The sequence below is a fragment of the Eleginops maclovinus genome, chromosome 6 (genome assembly GCF_036324505.1).
Source record: "Eleginops maclovinus isolate JMC-PN-2008 ecotype Puerto Natales chromosome 6, JC_Emac_rtc_rv5, whole genome shotgun sequence".
NCBI lineage: Eukaryota > Metazoa > Chordata > Actinopteri > Perciformes > Eleginopidae > Eleginops > Eleginops maclovinus.
The window spans coordinates 1,402,260-1,430,124 of record NC_086354.1 but is presented as its reverse complement, the minus strand read 5'-3'; the positions used below and the strand labels follow the sequence as shown (position 1 = coordinate 1,430,124).

The window sequence follows — 27,865 nt, the reverse complement described above, 5'->3', positions numbered from 1 at the left end:
TTTTCTCAATCCATTCATTCTAGTGAGCTGAAGCGGGAGATCGGGGGCGGGGCTTAAGGGGAAACTCAACGGTGCGCTCGACAGCCAGGCACTATGGGTAATTTGTGACGTTTTGCTCTCGAGCATCTCAGGCTATATTTACTCTTATAAGCAATCGGAGGCTTCTGTTTTAAGGAATGAGCTGCCATCAAAATAATGAAACCCTAAAGAGAGATTGGATGTAGGCTGTTTTTTCCTTAAAGCATTTGAAAGTATCGTGCATTGTTCACCTACATTTGATTTGTTTTGCTAATTTATAATCTAACTTATGAGGCAATATTCACCTACAAAAGTTAACATAACTCAAGCCTTCACTCTCTCTCCTTATTATAACTTGATCTAAACACAGCCAGATTTAATTGAAATGAATGAATTGATGAAATGGAATAGATGGGTTGATTTTAGTAGTAGTAGAGTATCAAGCCGTCTCCATCTGGATAATCATTTCAAAATGACACAGCATTATGAACTTTAATATAACCTGTTTGTAATGTGTAAAACCTTTTCATTTTAACAAAGGAGTACCACCAAGATGGTAGATATTTTTACAATAACTGGGATTACATGTATTTTCTATACTTTCAGTCATTTGCAATAAAAACCACAGATGTTCAGCTCTGTGGAAAGTATAATGAGATGAGAGCTTAAAGCTGAACCCAGAGCTACGCGGATGGAGCACCGCCATTACACATGATGAACTGCATGCTTGTCTTGAGTGAACTGAGTCAAATACACAATATTAAAAAGATTGGAGTCATTGCCAAGCTGTCCCAAACCTTTTATTAAAGCAACAGATCGTTTACAGAAAACTGAAAATCCATCATTACTTCATAATAATTTATTCACCGTCATTACAGAGTCCAGAACATGTGCTGAAACACTGAGGCAAAGAGGGGCGTTCAACCAGCAGCAGGTCTGCTGCACAGCAGACGGCTAGTTAATCACTCCTTTGTCTGGGAGCGCATAGGTGTTCCCTTCTGATCTCACATGAAAAGATCGCTCGCAGGCTGCTGTAGTGTGGTTTCTGTTTTTGTTATTGAAGTCGCACAGCTCCTTTAACTTGTCGAACAGTTTATGGCTTTACAAAAAGCTATTAAAGCATTTTCAGAAAATTCTTTTTTTATTTTATTTCTCCATGTCCTTTTTAAAAATGTTCCTTTTATAAATCTAGAAGCTCTCTCTCGGTAAAGATTGTAATCTTTAATGTTAAAAAGGTTTTACAGTTCACATAGACTTTCAAAGTGTCAGGAAGTAGAAAAAGACCAGCTAGTGGGCAAGACATTCTACAAAAACCACTTATGCACACTGGACAGACAATCTGGTGTCACAAGTCAGGGACAGCGACACCCTGATGATAGGGGAACAAAAATAAGGAGGTATGTTTAACCCGGCGTATGCTTTTCACAGAAGTGTTGAGAAAAAATGAACCGTAAAAACATTGAGCTAAATATTGTTTATGGTCAGTCTCACTACAGAATGTGTTTTTCTCCACAGTGCTGCACCCATTGTTGATGTCCAGATCATACCTGCTGTGATAGAACAGGAGCTTTCCCTGCAGACAGATCCCTCCCTGAGGACAGTGAGATGCTAACACCCAGGCAGCTTTCTAAAACACTTCTGCCAGACATGATGCAGGAGGAAGTTTTGATCTGTGATCTTCTGCTACCATGAATCAATGAAACAAATTCTGACATCACAAAGGAAAAGGGAACAGGGACTAAAGAAAGTTTCCATTTGAGCTGAACACCAGCCACTGAGGATGAAAACACAGAGCTGGGGTAACCGTCAGCTGGTGTTGGCCCACAGGAACATGACGTCGGATCCATGGAACCCTGTGTGAGCTGCAGAGCCTTCACACTGCACCAGGGGTCCAGATCACACAGGGTTACATGTGTCATGTCATGGTCCAATCTCAATCTGGGGACACATCCATTCTTTACATCACAGTTTAAACCTAAAGAGCTCAACATTAATTAGAAAGTATTCGAACAGATTATTTTTTAGTCTAGTTAGATGGTCTTGGTAGTCATTACAGGAAATGAGAAAAAAATAAAGAACAGCTAGGATTCTACACAACTCACACAGAGGTAAAGGGAGAGGTACAACACACCAGAAGAAAAAGTCTACAGGTCACAAAAACGACTTCATGACATTAACGGCTCACACAAAGGTCTGACTAGTAAAAGAGACTCGCCCACACAAGAACATGCTCATACACACCAACACACACACGCTCTCCTTCACATGCTAGCACACGGCTCATCCTGGATTCAACACATACTGAGTGGTAGGTAAATGGCTGGGTGGGTGGAGGGGGGCAGACACCACCACAGCTTTGCATAGAAACACAGAGCAGAACTAAACACAGCTGAGTGGAATGACCTCTGATCAGCGCTGCCACAGAGAGACAGTTATACTGGGAGGCTGGAGCAGAGGCGTGTCAAACAGCTGGCTGCTACACCGTCTCAGCAGCCTGAGCTCCCCTGGCAACAGATTCACATCCAGGAAGCCAGACTACGTCAATGAGACTTCCACATTAAGTTCCAGCTCTACAGATTGACTGCAGACTGAAGGTGGAGCCGATTCACACTGACCCCCCCCCCCCCCGACAAAAAGAAAATGGACTATCTACTTAAAGAAAAAAAGGGTAGAATCAGGAGTACCAGATCATGGAACAATTCAAAGATCATCACAAACCAACAGCAAGAGGAAAGTATAAGGGAGATGTGAGAACAGAGGGATGGGGAGAGTGTTGTCATGACGACTCAATTGTTTCTCTGGGGGTGGAGAGGTGCATCACTGCTCTGAGCGAGCATAGACGGTGCTTATGCAAGGTCAGTGGGTCCCTGCTCCGTCACCACGACGACCACAGCAGGCTCTACGTTTCTATGGAGAGCACAGACAGGAAGTTTAGTATACTGACGCAGCCGGGGTTCAGTCAGCTCACAGAATAATATGTAACCTTCCAGAGAGAAAACAACCAGCAGATCTCAGAGGTATCAATGAGAGCATGTATGTATGTATGTATGTATGTGTGTGTGTGTGTGTGGGGGGGCGCAAGTCTCCTGTCCCCGGGGATTACTTGCATCTGCCTTTTTTATGGTGCTCGGGCTACGCTGCTTTCGGATATGCCAGAGGCTTTAGAGGCATAGGGCAGGAGGGGGGGGGGTCAAAGTGGATCCTCAGATTGAGGAGGAGCCATGTGGTCCTGGTGGTGGAGTAAGCCTAGCCGGTCTGTGTGTTTTGCAGTTTTGGAAAAGGCGAATGTTAACACCCACAACCAGGTTCTTCACCTGGAAAGACTATGGGAGGGGCTACAGTAGTATGGGGGGAGGGGGAAAGGGCCTTCCAAACCCTGTACGCCCAGAGAGAGTGTACAGGACCAGGCAGTAAGTGGGACTAGTTTTAGGTGAGACTTGGCCTCTGCCAGCGTTGCGCTCTGTTACCATCCCGTTTATGATATTCATGAACAGGGACTCTAGGCATAGTCGGGGGAGGGGGGCTGCGCTTTGTTGGGCTAAAGATTAAATTGTTGCATTGGGTCTGATGGCGTCATCCGACTGCAACTTCAGAGAGCCCATGGGTTTACTCTACGTAGGGAGGGGTGTCCCCACCCAGAGTGAAGAGCCCTTAATGAGTTCAAGAATCTCGGGTCTTGTTTTTGAGAGAGGGGATGCTGAGAATCAGAGCAGCACAAGCTTGTGAGAGCTGAGCCAGAAGCTCCTACTCTCCCAGCTGTGTTTTAACACAGAGGGGGCTCAGGACCAAAAGAAAGGGGGTTGCTTCTCCCTTAGGGATAAGGTGAGTTCAGTCATGGGGAGGGACTCTGAGGAGAAAAGATCCAGTTTAGGATGCCATCCAGCCCACTCCGTAGAAAGGTGGTCCAGTCACATCCTGCTGGGAGGACACCGGGGCCAGCTGTAGGGGCTCTCTGAGCCTCTGATGTGGCCAGGGAAAGAGAAGTTGGGGGGCCCAAATCTACCAAACATTCTCTCGTTTCATCTTCCTAAGGGATGGATTGGTGTCCTGCTTACTCAGCAGTTTCAAATGGGGACAGGGGACCGCCAGATGATCACTGAGGAGGATCTGTCCACAGTGGACAACCACATTCTGTGGTGCTGGTGGAGCGGAGCTAACGTGGTGGTAATTGGGCTTTAGTGTGAAGGTTTTCTTTGGTCACAGAAGAAATCACCCATCTGAATAAAAACACTGTTTACCTATGGTCTCATCCTGAATCTGTTCCTCTGTCTCAAACACAGCTGCTGCAAAAAGAAACAAAGATGCACAGGTAAATCCACCAGATCTTAAACGTATTGTAAATCGTACCCCCTCACAAAGCCCAATTCATGCACAGTGCACCCATCCCAGTTGGAAGGTGTGTGTGAGTGTGCCTACCTTCTGCTACTGCTTCCTCTACTTCCTGTGCTTCTGCCTCTGAAGACGGAACAAAGACATGTGAAACCATTAACCAAGTGTTTGCCAAGACGCCTCCACATACAGTAAGAGGAGAGGTCTCAGACTACTGCAGTGTCAAATAAAGATAATAATGAACACTGGCATACTAAGATTTCACTGACCCTCACACCATGTCAAACTAATGATTCTGCTTTTAGATCATCCATATAAAAAGATACTGAGATTTTAGTTTTTTGTTTTACTGCTGCAACAGCTGGGGGCGAGGGGCAAGCAAGTGTCATATGCAGGAAATGACCATCTAACTGCTTCCAAACGGGTCTGCCTCAGCCTCTTAAAGCACTGAAACACTTTGGTATGGTAAAGACTGATCAAACATGACCAAATGTCTTCATCAGTCTGAGGAGTTCCCCTCTAATGTGGAAAGCAGTTATACAACCCTGGTCTAACTGTCGAGGGTCAGTACTCCTGCTTACCTGGCTCTTTCTGCTCCTCCTCTACTGCTTCTGGACCTGCCTCTGCCTCAACAGCTTCTTCTGAGGATGCTGCCTCCTCTTCCTCCACAGGTGCTGCCTCTTCCTCCAGTGCTGCCTCCACAGGTGCTGCCTCTTCCTCCAGTGCTGCCTCCACAGGTGCTGCCTCTTCCTCCAGTGCTGCCTCCACAGGTGCTGCCTCTTCCTCCAGTGCTGCCTCCACAGGTGCTGCCTCTTCCTCCAGTGCTGCCTCCACAGGTGCTGCCTCTTCCTCCAGTGCTGCCTCCACAGGTGCTGCCTCTTCCTCCAGTGCTGCCTCTTCCTCCAGTGCTGCCTCCACAGGTGCTGCCTCTTCCTCCAGTGCCGCCTCCACAGGTGCTGCCTCTTCCTCCAGTGCTGCCTCTTCCTCCACAGCTTCTTCTGAAGGTGCTGCCTCCTCTTCTTCCAATGGTGCAACTTCCTCTTCCACAGCTTCTTCTAGAGGTGCTGCCTCCTCTTCCCCTGCGGGTGCTGCCTCCTCTTCCTCTGCGAGTGCCGCCTCCTCTTCCACAGCTTCTTCTGCAGGTTCCTCTTCCTCAGCAACTGCTTCTTCCTCAGCTGCTGGCTCTTCCTCAGCTGCTGGCTCTTCCTCAGCTGCTGGCTCTTCCTCAGCTGCTGGCTCCTCCTCAGCTGGCTCCTCGACAGCATCAACCTCTGATGCCACCTGTTCAGCACCAGCCTCTTCATCAGTGTCTTCAAATGCAGCCTCCACCTCTGCCAGAGGTTCCTCCACAGCTGGTTCAATGGCCTCCTCCTCCTCCTCCACCACAGCTGGCTCTATTGCCATGTCCTCTTCAGCTGCTGCCTCCTCTTCCACCTCCTCCACAGGTTCAGCCTGGATCAAGCAACAAAGAATGTTTCTTTAGGACCCATCAGCATATTTTCGTCTATCAGGGAGCTAACACAAAATAGCTTAACTACAGACCTCAGGGGCCTCCTCCACAGGGAACTCCTCTTCGAGAGCAGGAAGCTCCTCCTCTAGCACCTCTGGATCTTCCTCAATAACCTGAAAAGAGATTCATCGACAGGTTTACTTTACAAAGTGACCAGACTACATAGCAGTATAATATAGAGTAATAACTCACTAATCACTGCATCTTTCATAAAATAACTTGGCCTGTACCAACCTCCTCAACCTCGGGTTCGGGTTCCGGTTCAGCCTCGGGTTCAGGTTCTGCCTCAGGTACCACCTCGGGTTCAGGCTCTAGAGGAGGGTCAGATCGTTGGCGAAATTTACACAAATACGTCACAGTTCAAGCCTTCATTCTGATATCCATTTGAGACATCTTCAGTTAGTGAAACAAAAAAAAGATGGTAGAAATGTTATAGTTTTAACTGCCGCCTACCACACCTGGATCAAACATCAGTGTTCAGTTCCCAGAGATGACACTTCATACACATTATATCAAGAAAAATATCCCATCTATTCCGGAGTGAAAACAGACCTTTTATTGAACCAAAAACCTGTTCTCTGCATTTTTTAACTGCCTGAACTGATGAATGATTTTCTAACACTCGTCACATGCAGACATTAGTGTACACACACGCACACGCACCTGCTGGAGGGGCAGAGGTGTCCTCTGCTACAGCAGCTTCAACCACATCCTCCACAATCTCAGGTTCAGGCTCAACAACAGCTGTGGAGGGGGGGGGGGGGGTATGTTACATGTATGAAACATCAAGTAAGCAGAATCATTTAATAAAATGTGAATATGGAACATGTCGCTGCAGTTAGATATGCCCTTGTGCACTGCAGATTCAGCTGAGGTGCAAACTGTGTATTTAGTCCTGCAGAACATGAGATGCTGCACAGCATTAAGGCGTGATGTAATAAACTGAAGTGAAAGCAACTGCAGTGCATTTCTTGTCTTTGCATTGAGAGCATTTATAAACCCAGATTATCACTGAAGCATCTTTTAAACATGGGTTATAACTTTTAAAGCTTCAAGTTCCAGGGATATCTGAAATGATGGATGTCCAAACTCTACGCTCAAGAGTGGTTCTTCACTGGCCACTGAAGTCCTTTCGCTGACTGACTTGCTCTTGTGAAGGGCCTATCCTTCCATACATTGTCAAAATGTACTCTTTCTGCATTTAATTTTATTCATAAAAAAGTTAATGAAAGAAAAAACGGATCATGAAAGGAATCATTTGTTTTCTATATTTTCTAATATGAACGTTTTGTGGTCCTTTTAATGTTTGCATCTAGGCTACACTAAACAGATTTGAGACAACTCTTTAGAGTGACGCTCTTGAAGTTTATTCTGTTATCAACTCGGTGATGTTTCAGATCACCAATAACTGATATACAAGGGCAGCTTTAACAGCCAACATCGAGGTGTAACTTTTTGCAAGATACAACTTCTTTAGGATGTTATAATATTAAAAATAAAAAAAATTATCAATGCAATACCAATTTGTCCTTTAAATTCTACTGCACCTAAAGAAATACATGTTCAGTGCACAGCATTGGTGGTCTCCAGGAGCGGCTGTGCCATTCACATGTTCCTGTGAGGAACAGCACGTTTAAAGAACATGTGGTACCTGGTCGGGCGGGTTCGTCTTCCGGAGTCTTCCCTGGGTAGGCAGCTTCTTCGCTTCGGGAGGTTACCACCACAGCCTTCTCTTTGAGCCCTACATGGGATGAACGCACACGTTGCTGCCACCATTTACATTACAGACACAGGATACCATAACAGTCCTTGGTCCCATTGAAAAAAAATAGCAGATAAATCTGGATTTAAATATGCCAGATGACAGTGATGCACAATAATGAAGAAGAAACTAAATAGTGGGAAATGTTTGTATCAGACAGGAACTTGTCCAGGAACTCTCAGGACATTGGGTTTCTTTTGCTAACAGACTCAGGTTTGATCAGATAACTAAATTTAGTGGATTCATAATTAGGCTCAACATTTGTGTTGCATTTCAACAGTTCTTTTGAATGCCTAAACTGAATCTAGGCCATTAGGTTCTGATTGATCAGATGTTCTTTGCGTCTTCCCAACATGCACTTCAGGATACCACAGACTTTCACTTTAGAAAGGAAGCACTTGCAGAGATCAGAAAACTTTATTGACAAAAGAAAAGAAAACATAATTAATTATGCACAAAAATCATACATTAAGAAAAACTTTTTAAACAATCATTAACACTACATATATATATATCATAAAATGGTTCAGTGCTTGTTTTTGCACATGCAGTTTCCATCCTCTCCGTTTCCATTTGTCTTTACTAACCCTTTAATAAAAAGTACAGCCAGAAAATAAAAAAACAAACAAACTATTATTACTGTTAATCCCAAATAATACCCCAAACATTTAGCAGCTGTACCGCAGGACACTTAATGGTGCCCGCTCACTACAGCCTAGGTTTTTTTTAAAAAGGCTATTGCAGTCCTTTAAAAGTCACTCTCGCTAGTCTATTTACCAACACAAGCCTTTTTAGATCGAACATTACTTTCCGTTTAACTTTTAAACCAAGGATCTGTTCTTATTCATGGTTCTTTGGCGTTATAACATCTACACAGCTCTGGCATGATTTGAAATGTTTTAATTATAGTGCCAATGCCAGTGCTTCCACCACCAGATCATCCCTCTTCATTTCTGGCCTTTCCTGGCAGATCTCTCAGCTTTCCCCTTTCGTTTGTCTTTGGCATTCTCTTTCCCTCTCAATTTGTCTTCCCCCTGTGCCTTCTTTACCTCCCCCTCCCTATTACTCTCAACTTTCTCTTCTTTCTCCTGTCCTTTCTTTGATTTATTCTCCCCATCCTTCTCCTTGCTTGCCTCATCCACCTGTTTTGCTTTTTCCTTCCTTTGTTTCTCCGGAGCGTTCTTCATTTCTTCCTTCTCCATATTTTCCTCTTCCTCTTGCAGTCTTGCCGCAACTCGTTCCTTCACTCTGGTTCTTATTTCCTCTCTCCCTAGCTCAAGCTTCTTTTCCTCCTCCTCTTTGGCCAGGAGCTGTCTGACCTCGGCCAGAGCCAGCTTGGCGATCTTCTTTGCCTCCACACGTTCGTGGATGATGGCCAGCTGCTGCTTTAGAGCCTCCCGAAGCTTTTTGCCCACATCCTTGGTTGGAAAGGATTCTGGGAATGGATGAACAAACTGTTGGGTGTTCACCACTTCCAGACTGACCAAGACCATGCTCAATCTCACTCAGTTATTGGAACACAGCACGCACAGAGCAGGCATGTATGGCAGAATTAGAACCAGAAACCGGTTCATTCCAGACTCTTGCGTTCACCTCCAAGCAGTGAGTAGACCTCTACATCACACTGGTATGTTACTCAGTTTAGACTGATGCTAAACAGGATTAACACTGGTTTGTTAAAATGTCACCAAAATGTGTGTACTGAAGAGAAACCCGTGTTGACCCTAGAGGTGTTCTAATCAAACATCTTTAAGATATTGCAAATCGTCACTCGAAAAATCAGGTTGAACTCCATCATTATTAACATGCTTTGTGAGTAGTTGGATCTTATTCCAACAGCGTGCTGGAGGAGGATACCTCTCTCAGATCCTGCTGTTGCTGCTCCAGGTTTCTCATCTGATGTTGCAAACAGAAGAAACAAGAGTTACACTTGGACCGTTTCCAGGTTCTACCTTTTTAGCTGTCACACACCACTTAGAGATCAGTCCATTACCACAAGTCACCATCTGTTGCACAACCCAATAGACGGATTAATACCATAAACTAGACATGCTGCATAACGCGCATCTCAGCCTCCAGCTGAAGCCTAATTGACTCTATGTCGCCATGTTGTCTTAACTTTGCTATACATCAAGGAGATAAACTCAACATAGAGTGCATAATCTGACATACGCATGGTATAGGCATTTTTCATAGGACGCGCCAGTGCCATCAAAAAGCAGCCATGGGTAATACCAGGATCATGTGTAAATATGAACTATGGTTTGTATTAAAGGACACAGTCAGCAGCTCACCTAAGCCTGGAGACGCTGCTCTCACTCCAGAAAAGTAATTGCTCATCTGCTCCGTTTCCTTATAAATACATAATTTAGAAGCTTGGTCTTTCAATTCCTTGATTTAACAATTTCATGATATTAAACACGTCTTATTTTCATTTAAAAAAATGATGGGTAATAATTAGGGTTGGGAACCGAAACTCTGTTCCAAATGAAAACCTATAACAAAATGCTGGGTACCAGTTACCCATAAAAAATAAAATAATTTCGGTTCTGCTTAACGGTTCTTAAATGCGGTAACCCGTTAGTATTACAAAGAAAGGACTACATATATGCACGGACCTAGGCTATCTGACAGGACCTGTATACTTAACGTGACTACGTCATGCATCAACGCAACGTGTGATTTGTTTAGATACCAGCATGCAGCATGGCCCAGTCACAACAACACTATCAAAGATGGAACGCGGTAAGCGCTCCAAAGTGTGGCTTCACTACGCTAAAAAAGACAGCGACAAGGCACAGTGCAATGCCTGTGGGAAGTTAATTAGCTGTTCGTCAGGTTGCACTTCGAATTTGAGCAAACATTTAAGACAGCACGGCATCGATATCAAAGAATGTACCGTCTTTGATGTCTTGCGGTCTCCGAGCCCGAGTATGCTATCAACAGCTAGCACTAGTAGCACCCGCTATGTTCAGTAGAGACAGGTAGAGCTGACCGCGACACACCGTTCTCTTTAGCATTAAAAGGAAAGCTGACCAAAGAAAAAACGGAGGAGTGTCACAGAGCGGTAACGGCATTTGTAGTAAAAGGGCTTCATCCCTTCTCTGTGGTCGAATCTTTGTCGTTTAGGTATGCAAGGTTAAAAAAAAGTTTGTGGGATTGTAGGGTACTTGTACAATAACAGATACTGTTATGTTGAGTTGTTTTTTGCAGGGAAATGACCAAGGCCCTAAATCCAAAGTACACGCCTCCCTCCAGAGATAGCTTAACCAATGAGTTGATTCCTGCCTGGTATATATCCTTTGCTATCAGAGGTGGCCTTTTCGTATTTGTGCGTGCAGGCTTCCTCAACCCCTAGCGAGAGGGTTTTCTCCACTGCTGGAGACACTATTTGCCCAGAAAGATCACGCATACTACCAGAAAAAGCTGATATACTGATTTTTCTTAACAAGAACTGTTGAGTTGCATACATCTTTAACATACCCTCTGTTTTATTGACTTTGTTTATTTGGTTGCAGGCAGCTGGGTGCTGTGCACTGAATGCACTTTAGTTCTAGCATTTGGCTCCTATTGCTGCTCGGACGGACTTTCATTTTTCTCGAATGTGACTTGTATGATTTATGTCAGTAGGTTTCCTATAAACACACAACATGCAGCTCAAAACATTATTATCCATAAATGGTTCAACCGCTACTGCTTTCCATTGTGTTGTCCACATTTGAATTATATGCATTTAGTATATACTGTTTAGTTTGTGAAATGTTCAGTTCACGCTTAAAAGAATAAAGATATTTTTGTTATCTAAACATTTGACCTCTTTTTTTACCATTTTGGAATCGAAACGGGGAATCGATAAGAACCGGAATCGATAAGCAGAATCGGAATTGATAAATTTCAAACGATACCCAACCCTTGTAATAATACATCACGATAGACCAGGAGAGTCAAGCGGAACCTGACTGTCGAGATATTCAAGGCTTTGTAATTGTTTGTAGGACTAGTCCTCATTCAGAGTTCTGATAAAGGGCTGAAAGAAGGTTCCTTTTTTAAAAATAATAAAGCTGTACTTGTTTAGCTAGCATAAATGATGAATAAATAAAATCGGCTGAGAAATGTGCAAACAGTGCGTCTGATAGTCACACATCTAATGACTAGTTAGTTTGATTCCACACACACACACACACACACACACACACACACACACACACACAAATATGGAATCACAGACAATAAGTTAATGCCAGAAATGCAATAAAACAATTAGATATAATTCAGCAATGTCCTGGTAAAAAGCTGTTATAGGAATTAGTACTGAATGTAGGAGAGACTAAAGACCATGTGGCCTGAAAGCTGCAGGCTCCCATTTATTTATATTAGAGTAGATATGGAATATGTTTGTCACTCATCTTCCAGTGTTTGTTTTTGTTCATCAATGACGGAAGTTTTCAAAACCATTTCTGGTCTCTCCAACATTTCCAGTGAAACGGCAACTGCACGTGCAGCATTAGAAATTCCATCCTTCAAAATAAAAGTGGCCGTGATTTTTTTTTTTCACTTGCATAACTGCGACCCACTCAGAATGTGTCCACGACCCACCAGTTGAGAACCACTGATGTAAATGATCCTTTAGAAAAGCAGTCGCTGGAGTCCAGAGCAGGAAGAGCCTGTTTCTTAATCAGGTTGCTCCATGCATTCAACAGCCATCGAGTTCTTTGCACACACCCTCTGTAGGAACAGAGAGAAGCTTAATGGATAGGCCTCTCCTCTGTGTCACATGACTGTTCTCTCATTGTTCACACAGAACCAAACCAACTGGAAGGTTACCAATAGAACATGAGTGTATTCTACTCGTGCAAAGTCAAAAACTGAACCAGCCAAACAAGTTGGCTTCATGACTGATAACTGCTCTAGGTGTGAGACGTGCATTATGTGTAAAAAAGGAGAGTGGAACAAAGGATTCTAAATCACATCGGCATTTTGACTAGTCAGAGCAGAGGGGAGCACGGAAATAAGCCAGAGGAGAAGGGAAGAGAAGTTTTAGGCATACGTTAGGCAGCGTAGGAAATAATAAGACAGTTAGAAAAGAACATACTGTATGAAAAGTAAAACATTTACAATGGCTCAGTTCCATTTTGTGGAATGCAGAATAGCAGGGCTGTTCCTTGTGCAATGGACTTAAAATGAATCACTTCGCTTTTCAAAATGTATGTGCATGTCAATATCCGCCACAAAAAAAAAAAAAAAGTATATATGCTGTTAATGTCATAAGACAAACAATATGAAGCTTGACTCTAGATTATAGAGAGCCTGATGAATGTGTTGCTTCAGGTCAATTTACTGACACTAAAGTTAAAAACTAATATACCACAAACCTTAGTGCCAAGTATGAGCCCAAGGGCCCATTTCCCTCCTTAAATAAGCCTGCATACCCAACCTGAACCTTTCACTCAGTATCAATACAGGTGGCAGAGAACCATCACTATAAAAGCTTCTCCACGTCCAGATGTTGGCAGGAGGTAGGCTTCATTAATCCAATTTGTTCTCACCCAAACACACCTTATGTGTTAAGGGTCCAGAGTGAAGGCTGAGGATTTGTTCATGGCATGCAGCAGTAGAGGAAAGGTAAAGTGGAGCAGCTGTCTAAGTGGAAATTGCATTAAATATTTTGGAGAATTGCAAACATCTGTGCAAAAGAAAAAAATATACATGTTCTAATAAAGCAGGACTTCTAAAAAAGTGTTCCTGAGTATTGTGTCCATGTTCTAGCACATGGTTCATCATCACAGAACTCCTTCGGACAGGGCATTCACCCTCTCAAGACTCTGCTGATCCAAGAATGAAGCGCGTTTGTCAAATTTCACAATATTATTCTTTGAAACCTGGGATGGGTTGAGCTTACAACACAATGTTGGACTGGACATATTCATATCCAAGGAGACTAGATGGGTCAAGTTTCCAGAAACTCTCCTGAGTCAGCAGAGACATTTGATTGTAGGAACACTTTTCTTGACATCGTATCCTGGGCTGATGAAAGTGCAGCTATTGGTTATGTAAGCCGACTATGACAATCTTCTGGCCCTGATTTCCATTATCATTTGCTCCTCTTTTTCTGACCCCCCGCTCATCTTCGTCCTCCTCGTCCTCCTCCTGTGCCTCGTAGAGTCCTCCTGAGGCATGGTACTCCTCCTGCTCCTCCTCCAGGTACTCCAGGGGGTTTATCAGACCGTACAGCAAAGTGAAGAAACCGTTTAACCAATCAGAGCCGCCCTCCTCCACTTCTTCTAACCAATCCAGAACCTCCGATTCCCCCTGACCATCGCCCTCACTGGTGAGGCCTACGCAAACAAGAGGGGAGGTGGGGGGGTGGCATGTGTGGATGGAGGGTAGAGTTTTTGTGCACAACGTTTGGAAGTGATATAGAAAGGAATGGAATAAACTCATAAAAAAAGGCAGGAAGAGAGATGGGGGAAGAGACATGAGATGATATAATGCCAGAGGGTTAAGAGCAGAGGGGAGGAGGGAAAGAAACAAGAAGAGAAGGTAAGAGAAGTTTTAGGCGTATGTTAGGCAGCGTGGGAACTAATAAGGCTTTATCATCAGCAGCTGGCTCTGGCTGTCTACACATCACCCAGAAATCTGGTCAATAAAATCAAATAAAATCAGATAAAGGAATCTACTTTGAAGTTAAGTTGAGCTCATACTCCTTATCATGTGGAGACAGCCTAACAATCATAGATGGGTTAACAGAAAAATAAAGATAAGCTGAAATGTGGACACAGCCACATGCCGGTGAGCATACACTTATGCTATAAATAATTAATTTTCAGCGTACCGGAGGAAGGCAGTGGAGCAAGATTATTCTACTAAAACTTTTGCTCAAAATGTACTTGTACTGGACAGCTATGTTTGAGCCAGCCATTTAAGTGTGTTATGACAGATTTCCTATGGTTCTATAAAAACAACGCTATGGAGGGACGGGCTCGCACATACACGACAAAGGTTTCAAAATAAAAAAAGGAAAAGAGCAGCATCTGTTTTGGAGCATGCATAACGATGCCATGAAGCAAACTTTGAGGTTGAAGTGTTAACCACGTGTCCGAGCTCATTTGTGTAGGGATGGTATGGATGATGGATTACTAAAGGGATAGAAAGACTAAAAGTGGGCAGGACTTAAGTTCCACCTTACTGAAGAAGGATCAACTGGTGCGAGTGCCTACAACTTTCTATCAGTATAACTGACACTACAGAGCATAAGCTGGAATGCATGTACCTCCGACAGGGAAGATACAAGCAAAGATTGCTGCGTGTAATGATAGCATTCCAAATGTTTTCTTTAAGAGCCAAATGGTGGAGGATTATTTGTTCGTGTATTCGAATGCCAAGTCCATCCGTCTTATCTGCAATGCAAATGTGGCTTTACCAAAGAAAGGGAATTTGGAGCGGCATTTCAAGACGGTCCACAAGAGCTACGATACACACTTCCCAGCTAAATCACCACTGCGCGCCCGAAAAGTCAAGGAATTGAAAAGTCAGCTAGCAGCACAACAGTCCATTTTTACCAGGCCCAATACCACGAGTAAGGCTGCAACCATAGCTTCTTATCGTGTCTGTCGTGTTCTCGCAAAAGGAAAGAAATCTTTCAAGGATGGTGAGATTGTGAAAGAAGCGTTCATGGAAGCTGCAGATTCGCTTTTTGCCGATTTTAAAAATCGAAAGGAGATTGTGTCTGCTATTCAGGATGTGCAGCTATCAAGAAATTCTGTTACACGGCGATGCGAGGGAATGGCGGAGGATGTTGAACAGCAATTGAGGAATGATATTGACACATGCGAGTGTTTTTCTCTGCAATTCGATGAATCCACTGATGCTGTGGATGTGGCTCAGCTATGCGTGTTCATTAGAATGGTTTTCGACAATATGAGTGTAAAAGAAGAGCTGCTGACCATTTTGCCTTTGAAAGGGCACACAAGAGGCACAGATATTTTTCAGGTTTTTATGGAATTCGTTAGTAAGAGCAAGTTGCCCCTCTTCAAACTCATCTCCATTACAACCGATGGGGCTCCAGCATTGATTGGACGCACTGCTGGGTTCATTGGATTGTGCAAACAGTCTGAATCTTTCCCAGATTTCCTGAATTACCATTGTATAATTCACCAGCAAGGAAGATTTTAAATATGAAAGACGTGATGGATGTGGCTAACAAGATTGCCTGTTCTGTTCGGGCCAGGAGTCTGCGGAGGCGATTATTCCGTGCGCAACTGGAGGAGACCGGTGCAGAACACACAGATCTGCTGCTGCACACAGACGTAAGGTGGCTCAGCAGAGGTACATTTCTGGAACGGTTTTCTGAATTGTTGCCCGAAATTAAAGACTTTCTGAAACGTTCAAACCATGCTGAATGCACAGCTAGAAGACAGTCAGTGGCTCTTGGATTTAGCCTTTCTTACTGATCTGACTGACAAGCTCAATAACTTGAATCTAGAGCTGCAGGGTAAGAACAAACACATCATCAACATGATCAGCTCCGTGAACACCTTTAAAAGCAAGTTACAGCTGCTATCAAGCAGGTTGCAACAGTGTGATCTGCAGAACTTTCCACACATGGACACAGAACTTAAGCGTCAGGGCAAAGACTGTGCGGAGCTTGAGAGTGCACGTTATGATGATCAAGTGCAAAGCATCTTTTCAGAATTGGACAGGCGCTTTACTGACTTTGCATCCATTGAGCCTGTCCATCACTCTTCAACTGGATAGCGGTGCTATTGAGAATGAGATCCTCACACTAAATAATGACATTGAGCTCAAATCAAGAGCTACACCTGACACAAATGTCCAATTCTGGAATCTAATGCAGAAAGAGAAGTACCCCAACCTCAGACAAACTGCAAAGAATTTGACTGCACTTTTTGGATCAACATATTTGTGTGAGTCTGCGTTTTCACATATGAAAATCATTAAGTCAAAATACAGATCCATCATGACTGATGACCACCTTGTGGCCTGCTTACGGCTGGCACTCAGCTCCTATTGTCTATGAGAGACTAGCTTCCTCCTCTCAGTGCCAGAAGTCCCACTAAGGTAGAGAACCACTTTTCCAACTTGAATTAGGCATTGTATTAATTAGGTTGTATGTTGTTGAGTTGTTACGGGCCAGTCCTAGGCCTACTTGTGCTTATTCTTTGCACGACGTACATTTACTTCAATAAATGTATTATTATTGTTAAAACTGGATCTTTGTGTCAGAAAATTGTGTTATTATATAGGTGCACAATTAATTGTGGCTACGCTATGGCTTTCGATATGGCTTGGTAGATCTCGACACACCATCAACTTTAAAAGTAGAACTTGGTTCAAAAAAGGTTGGGCAACCCTGGACTAAACCGTACTTTCTCTCCCCTGGTTATTTGTTAGGCAGCCGCAGCGTCAAAGAAGTGACACAGAGCCAGGGAGTCAGGTCAGCTGTGTTTGAGTCAATGGATAAGAAAAGTAAAGTAGACATGGCTAGTGCATGTCAGAATGAAGCCATCACTAAATCATTGGCCTACTTTATAGCAAAGCATGATGTCCTGTAGAATTGTTAGAGGTCAAGGTTTAAAGCACTGATGACAACAGTTGCTCCAAAATCCAAAGAAGACAACCGTTTTTGGTGTTTTTGTACGCTACAAATTGTACGACAAAATGCACAATAACCTAATGAATTTGAGATGAATTTGACTGATAGCATTATTACTATTATCATTATTATTTTGTTAACATTTTCTATAGATCGTGATAATATCTTTATTGTCAATTATTTTGGCCACGATAACCGTGGAATGAAAATCTGATATCACGACAGCCCTACACTGACACCTACATTTTAGTATCTTCTCCTAGCTGTCTTCAATGCTTCACAGGGAGAAGTGTCCAAAATTGGTGCATGTGAGAAGACTGTTAGCCATAATCTCCTCAGGCGGCCTTAAATTATCTTTTGTTAAAAAAGGGAAAAGGGGGACAGGAGCAGCTACCTTCTTGTTGGAACCTTAGCTTTAACAATCTTACATCAATTCAAACTGTAATACTTTGTGTAATACTGAAAGTACAGACATTCAAAGTGGGTTTATTAAGAAAACAAACCAGTTAAGGAAACACCCAGACCTGCGATGCTGAGGTCGGAAGGATTTGGGGAGGGGGCTTTTCATTGATAAGATATTCTCTATGGTAAGTGACGGTTTTTCAATAGTCAGTCATGCAAATCAAACCCAGATTGCAGTTAAATGTAATTAAGGTACACAACACTTCAGTGGCCAGCAATGCTCAAACAAGTGTGTTCCGACTGCATGGCGACGGAGTCATGCACCTCGTCCCCATAATGCAGTGAGAAGCTCCAGATGTTTGGCATTGGAGACGCAGATTCCCCTAATGCTAGATCGTAACATCAAAATGAGTTGTAAATTAGAGATGAATCAACTTGCCTAGGAGAACTTTAGCATCCTCGACATCAAAATCACCATCGCCATCTGTATCGTATGCGACCAGTTTACCTACAGCAGTAACAAACACATGTAGACTTACAGTTTGTACTCACAGGAAAAACAAAGACACATCGCTAACTATACACTGACATGCACCATTCCACACAGACGGACACTTAAAGACATGCACCAAGCTTATCTTTACACTGTAGCAGCTTTTCTGAATCACATTCATAATGTGTGCTCTTTATTTGATTGGGTATACAAGCAAAGGTTACAATCAGCTAACAGCTTGATGAATGTCTTATTGTGAGGGGGTCAAGATACAGCGACAGAGGGTACTAAACGGAGGCATCAGTAAGGGGATTCATGCAAGATGTCTTAGACTAGACAAAAACCAATATGGATATAAACAGTGTGTGTTATTAACATTATTAAACCTTAAGAGAAGTGCCCCAACAACAGCTGGTTAGCAAGGTTACTGTTAACCTGTGTTCTAGGGTTAGTGTGTCCAGGGTAAGGATCAAGAGGACTGGAGCTGAGGCAGAAGCCCTGGATCTACAGCAGTAACTGACAGATGGCTGCTCTAAGAACAATGCAGTAGATTTTGAGCCAGCTGAACATCGACGAACTCTACAGCAATGGTAGCTGTCAGGAAATCAACATGACTTACTAAACCACAGTCATTGATTATTTTCATCAATTGTCATTTTTTCTTTATTATATTACTGTCAGGCAAAAAGAAAAGTTAGCTTAAAAAACAGACATTTATCAATTATTCTATTTCAAAACATTTCTTAACAGAATGTTAGATATATGTTAACATTTATTATACCTCCAATTGTGATTATTTGTATGTGACAAACAGACTTTGACACAGGTGCACCCTACAGGGTCTAGTGCAAATGTCATTATAGCTACTACTAAATAATGTTCTAACCCCTTCAAACATGAATCTCAGATCCATGCAGCACAGTCAAGTCGGAATACGGCAGCCACTTAAACTTTTTGACCGGCCCAGTCTAAGAATACTCCCAACCTTCTTGCACACCATCGACCTGTGTGCAGTTCCTTTACTCTTACTAACAGCCCCAGCAGCCAGCCTCACACTGCCTTCTTTTTTTTTTTATAGATCCAGGGCTCTGAGAAGTATGCAAGGGAGTTAGGAAAATATTTATAAAAGGCAACAATCACCACAGACAACAACCATTCATGTTAATACAGTAATAGAAATATGTCAGTGACTTTTACCTTGCAAGGCCTCAGACAGGTTAATTTGTAAGCCCTTAGCCTTGTCTGCATGCAAAAAAAAAACATATTCATATTGGAGCCATAGCTGGATTAAGACATCAGGGATCCAAAATTCACCAATAAATAATTACAAACTGAAAATGAATAATTAAGGGTGCATATTAATGAGAGACAGTATCATGTGATAGGATGACAGACATGCATCAACAGGAAAAATCAGGTTATCATTTACGGTCCGCATGCTACAGACCTTATAACCCTTTCCCACCAAATCAGTTACCATTAATGCTCCAAGTATGTGCTTTTGTGGTTATGAACCGGTTCTTCTTTTTAGCACCACTTCCACTGCCCAAAGCCCGACTGGTGCTGCGTCATGACATCACAGTTTACGGTACTGATTTTCTCAGCAGCGTTGCTCACAACAACAACAACAACAACAACAACGGAGGACTGCGTTGGGTTGATGCTTGTGTTACTATTAATCGCACAAAGTCAGATTAAATTAAAGCACGACTTATCTGATGTTATACTCTTTCCCAGAGTGCCGTGGTTCACTAATGTGGTTCAGCGGCATTTACCGCCCGCTGCAGTGCTGCTCGTCCACCGGCGTTTAGTCTGCCATTAACTCACGGCTGCGGCAGCTGTAAAGTATTCACTGTCTGACTGTCACACGAGCAGCTGATCATACCCCCCATCCCCATCAGTGCAAGGGTTTTGGTCTGAACTGACGCCGTTTGGCATCACAACGCTGTTATGAACGTTTCTCTGGCATTAGACAGGTGATGTTAGCATAGCAACCGACGCTACTCTGACTATCTTGTTTATTGTAATCATAATGTGGCATAAGCCGTTTTCTACAGGATATTTTACCGGCATATTTTTCATTTTTACTTTCCTTGTGTAGCCCATGTACGGATTCCACCCAACAGCTGCTAGAATACGAAAACAGGAAAGCACACAAGGCAGTGTGCTGGTCTTGAAACAGTGAACAGAGGGTGATTAAAGCAAGGTAAAACAAACAGCATCACACCATGCCCCGTTAGTGTTGCTTCACTTTATACAAGTGGGTTTTTTATAAGTGTGTGGTTCTAGTCACTTTGTTCAGCGCCCCTCCCCCCCACAGACATTAGCCTGTCGTATTTGGTTCTTGAATCTTGACAGGCAGTCGAGAGGGGCTGGATAAGACCCGGTTTTCGGGCCAGAAGCCGACCCCACTTTGGTGGAAACAAGAAGAACCAGTGCTTAATCCGGCACTAGCTCCCAACTGTCCTTAGAACTGCTTTGGTGGGAAAGGGGCATAACAAGGGGTAACAATGTTTGCTGTGTGAAAATGCACTGTTTCTGCAAAAAGCTATAACAATTTTACCATGCAACTGTTAACACATACACAATCAAAAGATGAAAATGGCAAGGCTATAAAAAGCTATGACAATTATATGCCCAACTTCAGTCAAACACTAAATTAGCAATGGACTGGTGTTCTTTGACCAGTTTTTCTGCACCTGATTTGACAGACTCCTATTGAAGTAGACACATGTCAGGTTGGGAATGACTGCTCAGTGTTTCTTACAGAAATAAATCCTTTCAGCTGGCAGCTGATGGGGGGGTGTGGGTTGGGGAGTGGATAGGCACAATAACTTAAAGTTGGGGGCCAAATATACAGCCGTTACTACGCCTATGTAGCTCTGTGCAAAGGAGTATTAACAGCTGTATATTTGTATGACACTGTTGGAAACACTGCTTGTTCTGTGACAATGGTGAATCATAGATAGACTAGTTCTTGCACTGACAGGTGACAGGTGCATGTGTGTGAGACTTGTATGTGAGAAGAGGGAAATGTCACAGGACTTGCTACCACACCTTCTCAGCAACGTGCATGAGGTGTGAGATATTACAGAAAGTCAGCTACTTTCCCCCGGGATAAATGAAGCTTCTTGAATCTACTCTTCAACACACGCATTTGTGAGGCAGCCAATACTCACCAAGGACTCCCTGATAGTCGACCAGATCGAAGTAGACCACAGCTACAGAGGTCCACACACCCAGCAGAGCCAGGACAATAAACCATGTGAAGAAGCTGCTGCTGGACCCAGAGTCCGCCTTCTTCCCATTCTTATTGGCTGATGAGGTTTTGGTAGCATCTGCAACCAAAAGACAGTAGAAGATGTCAGGGTCATATTTAAACTCAAAGTCATGCTATACATTCAAAATACTAATCTCTCAAATCAATCAAAATCCAATAACAGCTAATGCATCATTCAGTGTGTGTGTGTGTGTGTGTGTGTGTGTGTGTGTACATTTTTATATTAGCAGTGCTTAAATCGATAAGCTGGCAGCCATGCATGTTATTTGCGTCAAAGAGGGAACACTACCAATTATATGAAGGCTGAATTTCTTCCCAACGATAACCCCGTTTAAATAAATAAATGAATAACCTTGGATAAGCTTGATTGGTTAACCTTTGCGTTGCCTTCTCTTGACCTTTTTCCCCAGCACAATTGTTAAAACCCCTTCCTTACTTTCAAACAGGAGGAGAACTAACCACGTTTAGGTGGAGAGACCTGATAAGACTCCACTGGAAATGGTACATTAAAACATGGCGTGTCTATAAGGAATAATGGCATCACTGGTATTTGCAATACTCCATCAAAACTGGCTCTAAGGTAAGGCGATGAGGTGAAAGATAAAAAAGCCATAACAAGGTGTTCCATGGGTGCTGAAGTCCCACAATGCAAATGTGAAAAATACTGCGGCAAAGAGAATGAACAGGTGTTGGGGTCTGTTACATGGAGCGAGGTCAACCAAACGATTTGTAACACACAGTTCAAAGTACAGAGCAGAGTATATTCAGATCTACAGTGTAACCTTAGTCTGAACACACACATTCACATAACACAATCTGAGAAGACACTAAAAAACACATACAGCGAGATCAAAGTTAGAGCAAGACTTAATAATTCCATTCTTAAGTTTAAAGTCCACTGAAAGTAACACAAAATAGAGTTCGATATCTTAAATTCATTTTGGGAAATCTTTTTTGTTTGTCATCTGAGAATATCAATCAGCCTGGTTTCCTCACTTTATTACAAACATCTGTCTGCTGTAGAACACAAAATGAAGCAGAGGAACTCTGGCAATTTGCCTTAACTGATTGCTTTATTATTTTATAATAGACATTAATGTTCGTCAAAGATAATATGATCAGATGGAACCATGAGTAATGTATAAAAAATACAATTTGAAAGTATACTATTGCATATCATGGTTAACCTAAATATTAAGAATAGTTTAAACCCATTATTTGGTTACGTATTACCATCCGAATCATGTGTAGTTTAAATGGCAAAACACCCACCAAAGAGACAGACTGACATGAGAAAGTCGAAGTTAAACCTCCAATATGTTCCTCACTGAATCCTTCACCCTGCCACCAACCACCAGGCCCCCCGAAATGACCTCCAGCCTTCGAAGAAACCTCGTTAGAAGCCCTTGAACGAAGGGTTTCCTCACCTTGCGTTACCCCAGCTATCAACCTAGGGATCGCTGTGACGACAGGAGATGTAACGCACTCGAGCAGGGTGGCAGGATCCCCCATCACTGGCCACTAACTGAATAACAGCAAACTGGCAGCAAAGAAAGCTAACAGCGTCTGCCTCCTCTCTCGGTCTGGCCCTCCCCTCTTTCTCTACTGCCTTTCTTTCTCCGGCTCATCTGTCAGTTCTCCTTGTGCTCTGTCACTTTTGTATGAGCCCGATTTGGCGTTGGATGTCAAAGTCAGCTATATATAGAGCTGTTGGACCAGCTGGCCCTGACACAGAGGGAGAGAAGGACAGGCTGCCCAGCACTGCCAGGTTTAAAGGACAGCCCCTTACCCCTTCATCAGGAACTTCTTACACTCAAATTAAACCAAACAAATGGATGTCCAGTTCTAACTAGGAATGTCACCATGTCAGTTCTAATCTGTGCAAAAAGTTTGAGAACCTGATGGTCTTTGGAGACAGGGTCAGAGGGGCTGGTTGCATGCCGCTATTCCAGGGTCCTTAGACAATGTCTTTGGAATCTGCACTGGCAGACATCAATTCTTATATAAACTCAAATATCAGAAATATTTGAATAAGAAAAACGTGAGGAAATCAACACATCTGGGGAATGCAGGGATTTCCCTCGATTTGGGCATGAGAAAAAAAGACAGCTGCAAGATTGTTTTATTGAGATTAAATCATTTGCTATACTTCATAATTCAATGTAAAAATAGTAAACTTTCCTGGGCCATAGAAAGCTTAATTTATTCACATTGCAGAGGGGTTGCAATTATCTTTGTGAATATGGGTGTACAAAAGTTTCCATTCATTTTGGGATAGGAACCACAAGCTAGAGACACGTTGAGATAAGACCGAAACCCATGGGGCTATTTTCACTTGAAGATGTGCTAGAGGGGAGCTTGATAACGGCGGGGCCCTGTCCAGGAATCTGTTTGCATACAATGCTTTGTGATGGCTATCTGACAGAGTAAAGTTACTCTATCTACAAGGTAAACCTAAGGGCTGTTTATTACTGAAACACCTGTATCCTGACATACTTGATACAACAAGAACGTCAGGTTTACATATTCGATCTCACTATCAGTGATGAAAACGAGAATAATAAAAAGTAAAGCTACGATTTGTTCTTTTCCCAAACTGTTTAAATGTGTCCCATAGCAAGCAACTCATAAACACATAAAACTAGATTAATAAGTATGGCTCGATTTCAAGGAATGCTTGACAAGTCTACTGACTTAATAAACATGAATTACTAATGTAAAACTCCCACTGTAGCATACAGTATGTTGACAAACCAATAGTGGCTCAGTCTAATATGGACACATCTCACACACAAGCTAAGCAATCATGCACCACCTCAAAACACATAAAAAACACAATGCAATAACATACCGCTCTGTTCTTCTATACTCTTCATTCTCATAGGACCACAGCAGCCAAGTCTCAACTGTGCACACGCACATTTCTTCTTCAAACTAATGCCTCTCTGCTCAGTGTATTCTCCATGCAGCTCAGAACTCATTGTGGAGGCAGAGCCGCTCCTCTTCACTCTTATGTAAGGCTGTTGTGCATCTCCTTCACTCACTTCTTCCCTCTGGGTTTAACATGCTGTATGTTCATGTGTGTACACAAGGTTTGTCTTTTAACATACATTTCAATCACATTAACTAGGCTAAGACACATAGACCATCACCCAACAATTAATAAAACATGTCTTTTGGAGAAATGTGGACAAGAAAAGGTCATGTGGATGTTATTCATATTTAAAAAAGGGTCTCCTACATTTCTAACTGAGGATCAGCCCCAGAAGGTAACAATTATTGGCCAGGGGTTGTTTGTCAAAGTGATAGGGGAATAGTATTGGCTCACTGCAAACAACAGGTCAAACAGCACGGCAGCAGCAGCAGCCGCCGCCTTTTTTTTTTTTTAAGTTCCCAAGTATTTCCAGCATCCGAGAGGACAGTCCTTTGACACCACCATAAAACAGATGTGTAATTGTCCTGTTCCACTCCTGCTACATGACACATCAAACATAGCTACAGTCAACCCACCATAGACCACATTACTAATGATGGAACATGCTTTACATTATGTTAAGAGTTTAACTTGTTAAGAATGATTTTTAAACTGAAGAAAAGAATCCCAGCTTTTGCTTTACATGTTTGGGTTCAAATAGAAAACAATGTTATTATAGCATCCATAAAAGTATTCTCGCGTAAAACTGCACCTCTTCATTGGCAAAAACTGAGACATAGATGAGCATGATGCAGCTCTAAGCCAACACATGGGAATGGTCCCATCTATGATTACCCTAAAAACACACTCTTGCACATGCCAAGACGAAACACTGCATCACACGTCAGTCCCAGGCGGACAGGTCAGGATTTTACCCTTTCGGTTGTGCACACCTTTGGAGGGGGGTGGGGGTGGAGCCTGAGGGATTGAATTAATAATAAATAAAACACACACAATGTACAATCAAAAAATGATTGGGCTTAGACGAATGAAGCTAAGATTTGAGTAAATGCAAATATCTCCTAATGATTAAAAGCCCATCCCTCACGTATTTATCACGGATCAATGGATTCAATGAAGCACCGGATCAGCACATATAGATAGTCAAGAAGCACGCCGCTAAACGGTTTATTGGGATGTTCAAAACACCTGGCATACAACTTAATGTTTACACTCCATCAAGATGTTCTGTGAGAGCCAAAGTCAATATTTGATAAGCCACTTTCTGTGTTGGATCAAATGGTTTAAACCAAATAAACACATCCGTGGCCTTTCTTTCTCAGTTGAGTGTTAGTTAACTTACTACTGCTCCAGAACTGGGATTACTACATGTGCATCAACCAGACTAGATATGAACCAAAGTTAGGACATTAAGCTTCCACATGAATATTTGTGTTAATCATACTTTTATTGTCACACAATCCAGATCTGTACCTTTAACCTCATGTAGCAAAAACGTTGAATAACATTACAGTAGCTCCATAGAAATAACAATTATAGGTTTATTTTTCCTTCTAAGAGCAGTCCCCCTCCTATAAGAGCCTCGATGGTTTCATTGTGCTGGGTATACAGTGCACGTGGGGGCGTGGCCAGGGAAAAGACGCAAAACTGAACATTTTGTTCCCTGGATGTTTCCAGCCAACTCTGCCCTTTGATCCGCTACAGAAGGATACGTTATGACATCTGAGATAAAGCTACAATCAGTTAAAAAGCAAACGGTGCATATACGAGCACCGTGTCACAGTTTTCGGTGTGCCATGATGAGCCGTTTGTCCGAATGTGCTGTGGAGCGCTGCATTCAACACATGCAGTCAACCGTTTGCACAAACCATTATTTGTTACATAAATATATATAAAACTTTTGTTACTATGCATTGTACATATTATTTTACAATGCATAGTAATGCTGTAGTGTCCGGACCCTTCACATTGTTTTGAAGTATAGGGGGCTTGTCAGTCCTGTGCGGCTACAGGACATAGTGTACCAAGTTTCTTGCCTCTTGCAGTAAGTATGAACACACTACGAGATCATCTACACACTGAACAGCAGCACGGAAAGTACAAAGAATGCAAAACTGCCCCCCTCCCCCTCTCCAAGCCCCCTGCCCAGGACTTATTACACAATATGTCTGCAGCCTGTGTTTAAACGGGATAGAATTATGAGAATATACTGCGACATGACAAGTTTGTTATTGAATTAAGAGGCAGGCCAGGTAATTAAACATCCACTATACTTGGAGCGGTGCGAAATGCTCTGACCAACAACAACAGAGCTGAATGAACGCATATGGGGGGGGGGGGGACAATGGGGACCCCCAAAGGGCCACGTATATGCTACACCACCCACGCCACTCATACTGACACGTGAGCATTTGGAAGAGTGACTCGTCCTACACTGGGGGCGGGGTGCATTGTGCCCGGGGGGGGGCACACAAACTCGCAATGCTGGCTTAACTGGTCCCACTGCTGGAGCTGAAGGGCCTAACGTCCCGGTGTCAGCCCGGTCGTTTGGCCCACTCTCCCGGCAGGAGTGCTCAGTAGTGAGCAGGGACGCTGCTAGCTTCTGTTGCTAATAACGAACTCGTTTTGAAACCTGTAAGCAGACCTAACGTTGGTAAACTCTAATGTATGGCGTAGGCAACCCTGCACGATTAATGTAACGTTAATTTGTGGACGCATTAATAACAGAAAGCTTAAAGACAGTGTTTACGTGCTGCATAAACCCAGCTTAAGTGGCGTTCCCGTTAAACCGAGTCACTCGCACGGAGCAGCTAGCACGTCGTTAACAGTACCTGGAGGTAGATGAAGCTAGCTAGCAGGACCAAGGCCCTGAATGAAAGCACAGCTTGCAAACACTCAGTTCAGAGGCCTGTAGTGAGAGCGGATAACTGCAGGATCCCCCCTCCAGCACCCTGCGCGAAAAACAAAAGCAACATACCTTTGGGCTTCGCGTGCACTTTAGCGTTTTTCTTCGCAGCCATGGCGGATATCAGTTTAAAGGGCAGGTAGACCTCTGAGGGAGAGCACAACAACGTCCGGAGGCTCAACTTCTAGCAGTGAAAAGAAATATAATTTTTTTCTCCTTCCTCATAAAACCCAGCGCCACCCGTCAACCTCGGGACTGATAGCTCTCTAAACCAATGACAATCCCGGTCAACATAAATGGGCGGAGCAGGAGCATTATTGAACCAATTGATGTGGGGAGGCGTCTTGCTTATTCAATCGTGTGGATAGTCTTATCTCTGCCCCGCCCCCCGCTCCTCTGGAACGTGGCAAGATGGAAGACCCTTTCCTTCTCCATACTAATGTTCATATCAAACATAATCTACGCACAAAAATGTTACGTTGTAACAATGAAGATACTTTGACAAGGAAATAACTTTCATACTTTCAACCTCATTTGTAATGGGCCGGCAGTATGGTTTAAGTTAGGCACATTTCTATTTTTTATTTTGGGATGAAAAACACTTTACTGTGAAATACT

At 43.0% G+C, this 27,865-nt stretch overlaps 1 protein-coding gene across 7 annotated transcripts; it reads right to left on the bottom strand.

Annotated features, from left to right (window-relative positions):
- Nucleotides 1-800: 800 nt before the first annotated feature.
- On the bottom strand, nt 801-27,495 carry asph (aspartate beta-hydroxylase). Of its 7 annotated transcripts, none has more exons than XM_063886860.1 (12): nt 27,320-27,495; nt 21,307-21,465; nt 19,325-19,369; nt 18,074-18,142; nt 7,509-7,598; nt 6,521-6,601; nt 6,092-6,168; nt 5,890-5,970; nt 4,929-5,799; nt 4,435-4,473; nt 4,257-4,301; nt 801-2,925 (listed from the first exon to the last, which is right to left on the bottom strand). In XM_063886860.1, exons 1-12 carry the CDS (start codon nt 27,360-27,362, stop codon nt 2,918-2,920), a joined length of 1,608 nt encoding a protein of 535 aa, XP_063742930.1. In that variant the 5' UTR covers nt 27,363-27,495; the 3' UTR covers nt 801-2,917. The 7 variants fall into 7 exon arrangements, with proteins under 7 accessions (XP_063742930.1, XP_063742929.1, XP_063742933.1 ...); XM_063886859.1 differs by lacking the exon at nt 27,320-27,495 and adding an exon at nt 22,835-23,085; XM_063886863.1 differs by lacking the exon at nt 19,325-19,369.
- Nucleotides 27,496-27,865: the final 370 nt, after the last annotated feature.

Bases quoted from the DNA above. Each gene is read 5' to 3' on its own strand.
- asph (XM_063886859.1), bottom strand. From the start codon at position 22,919: ATGGGGGATCCTGCCACCCTGCTCGAGTGCGTTACATCTCCTGTCGTC. The intron at 19,370-21,306 runs GTGAGTATTGGC...TTTTGCATGCAG, and splicing joins CGACTATCAGGGAGTCCTTG to ACAAGGCTAAGGGCTTACAA. The intron at 6,169-6,520 runs GTGCGTGTGCGT...ACCCTCCTCTAG, and splicing joins CACCTCTGCCCCTCCAGCAG to AGCCTGAACCCGAGGTGGTA.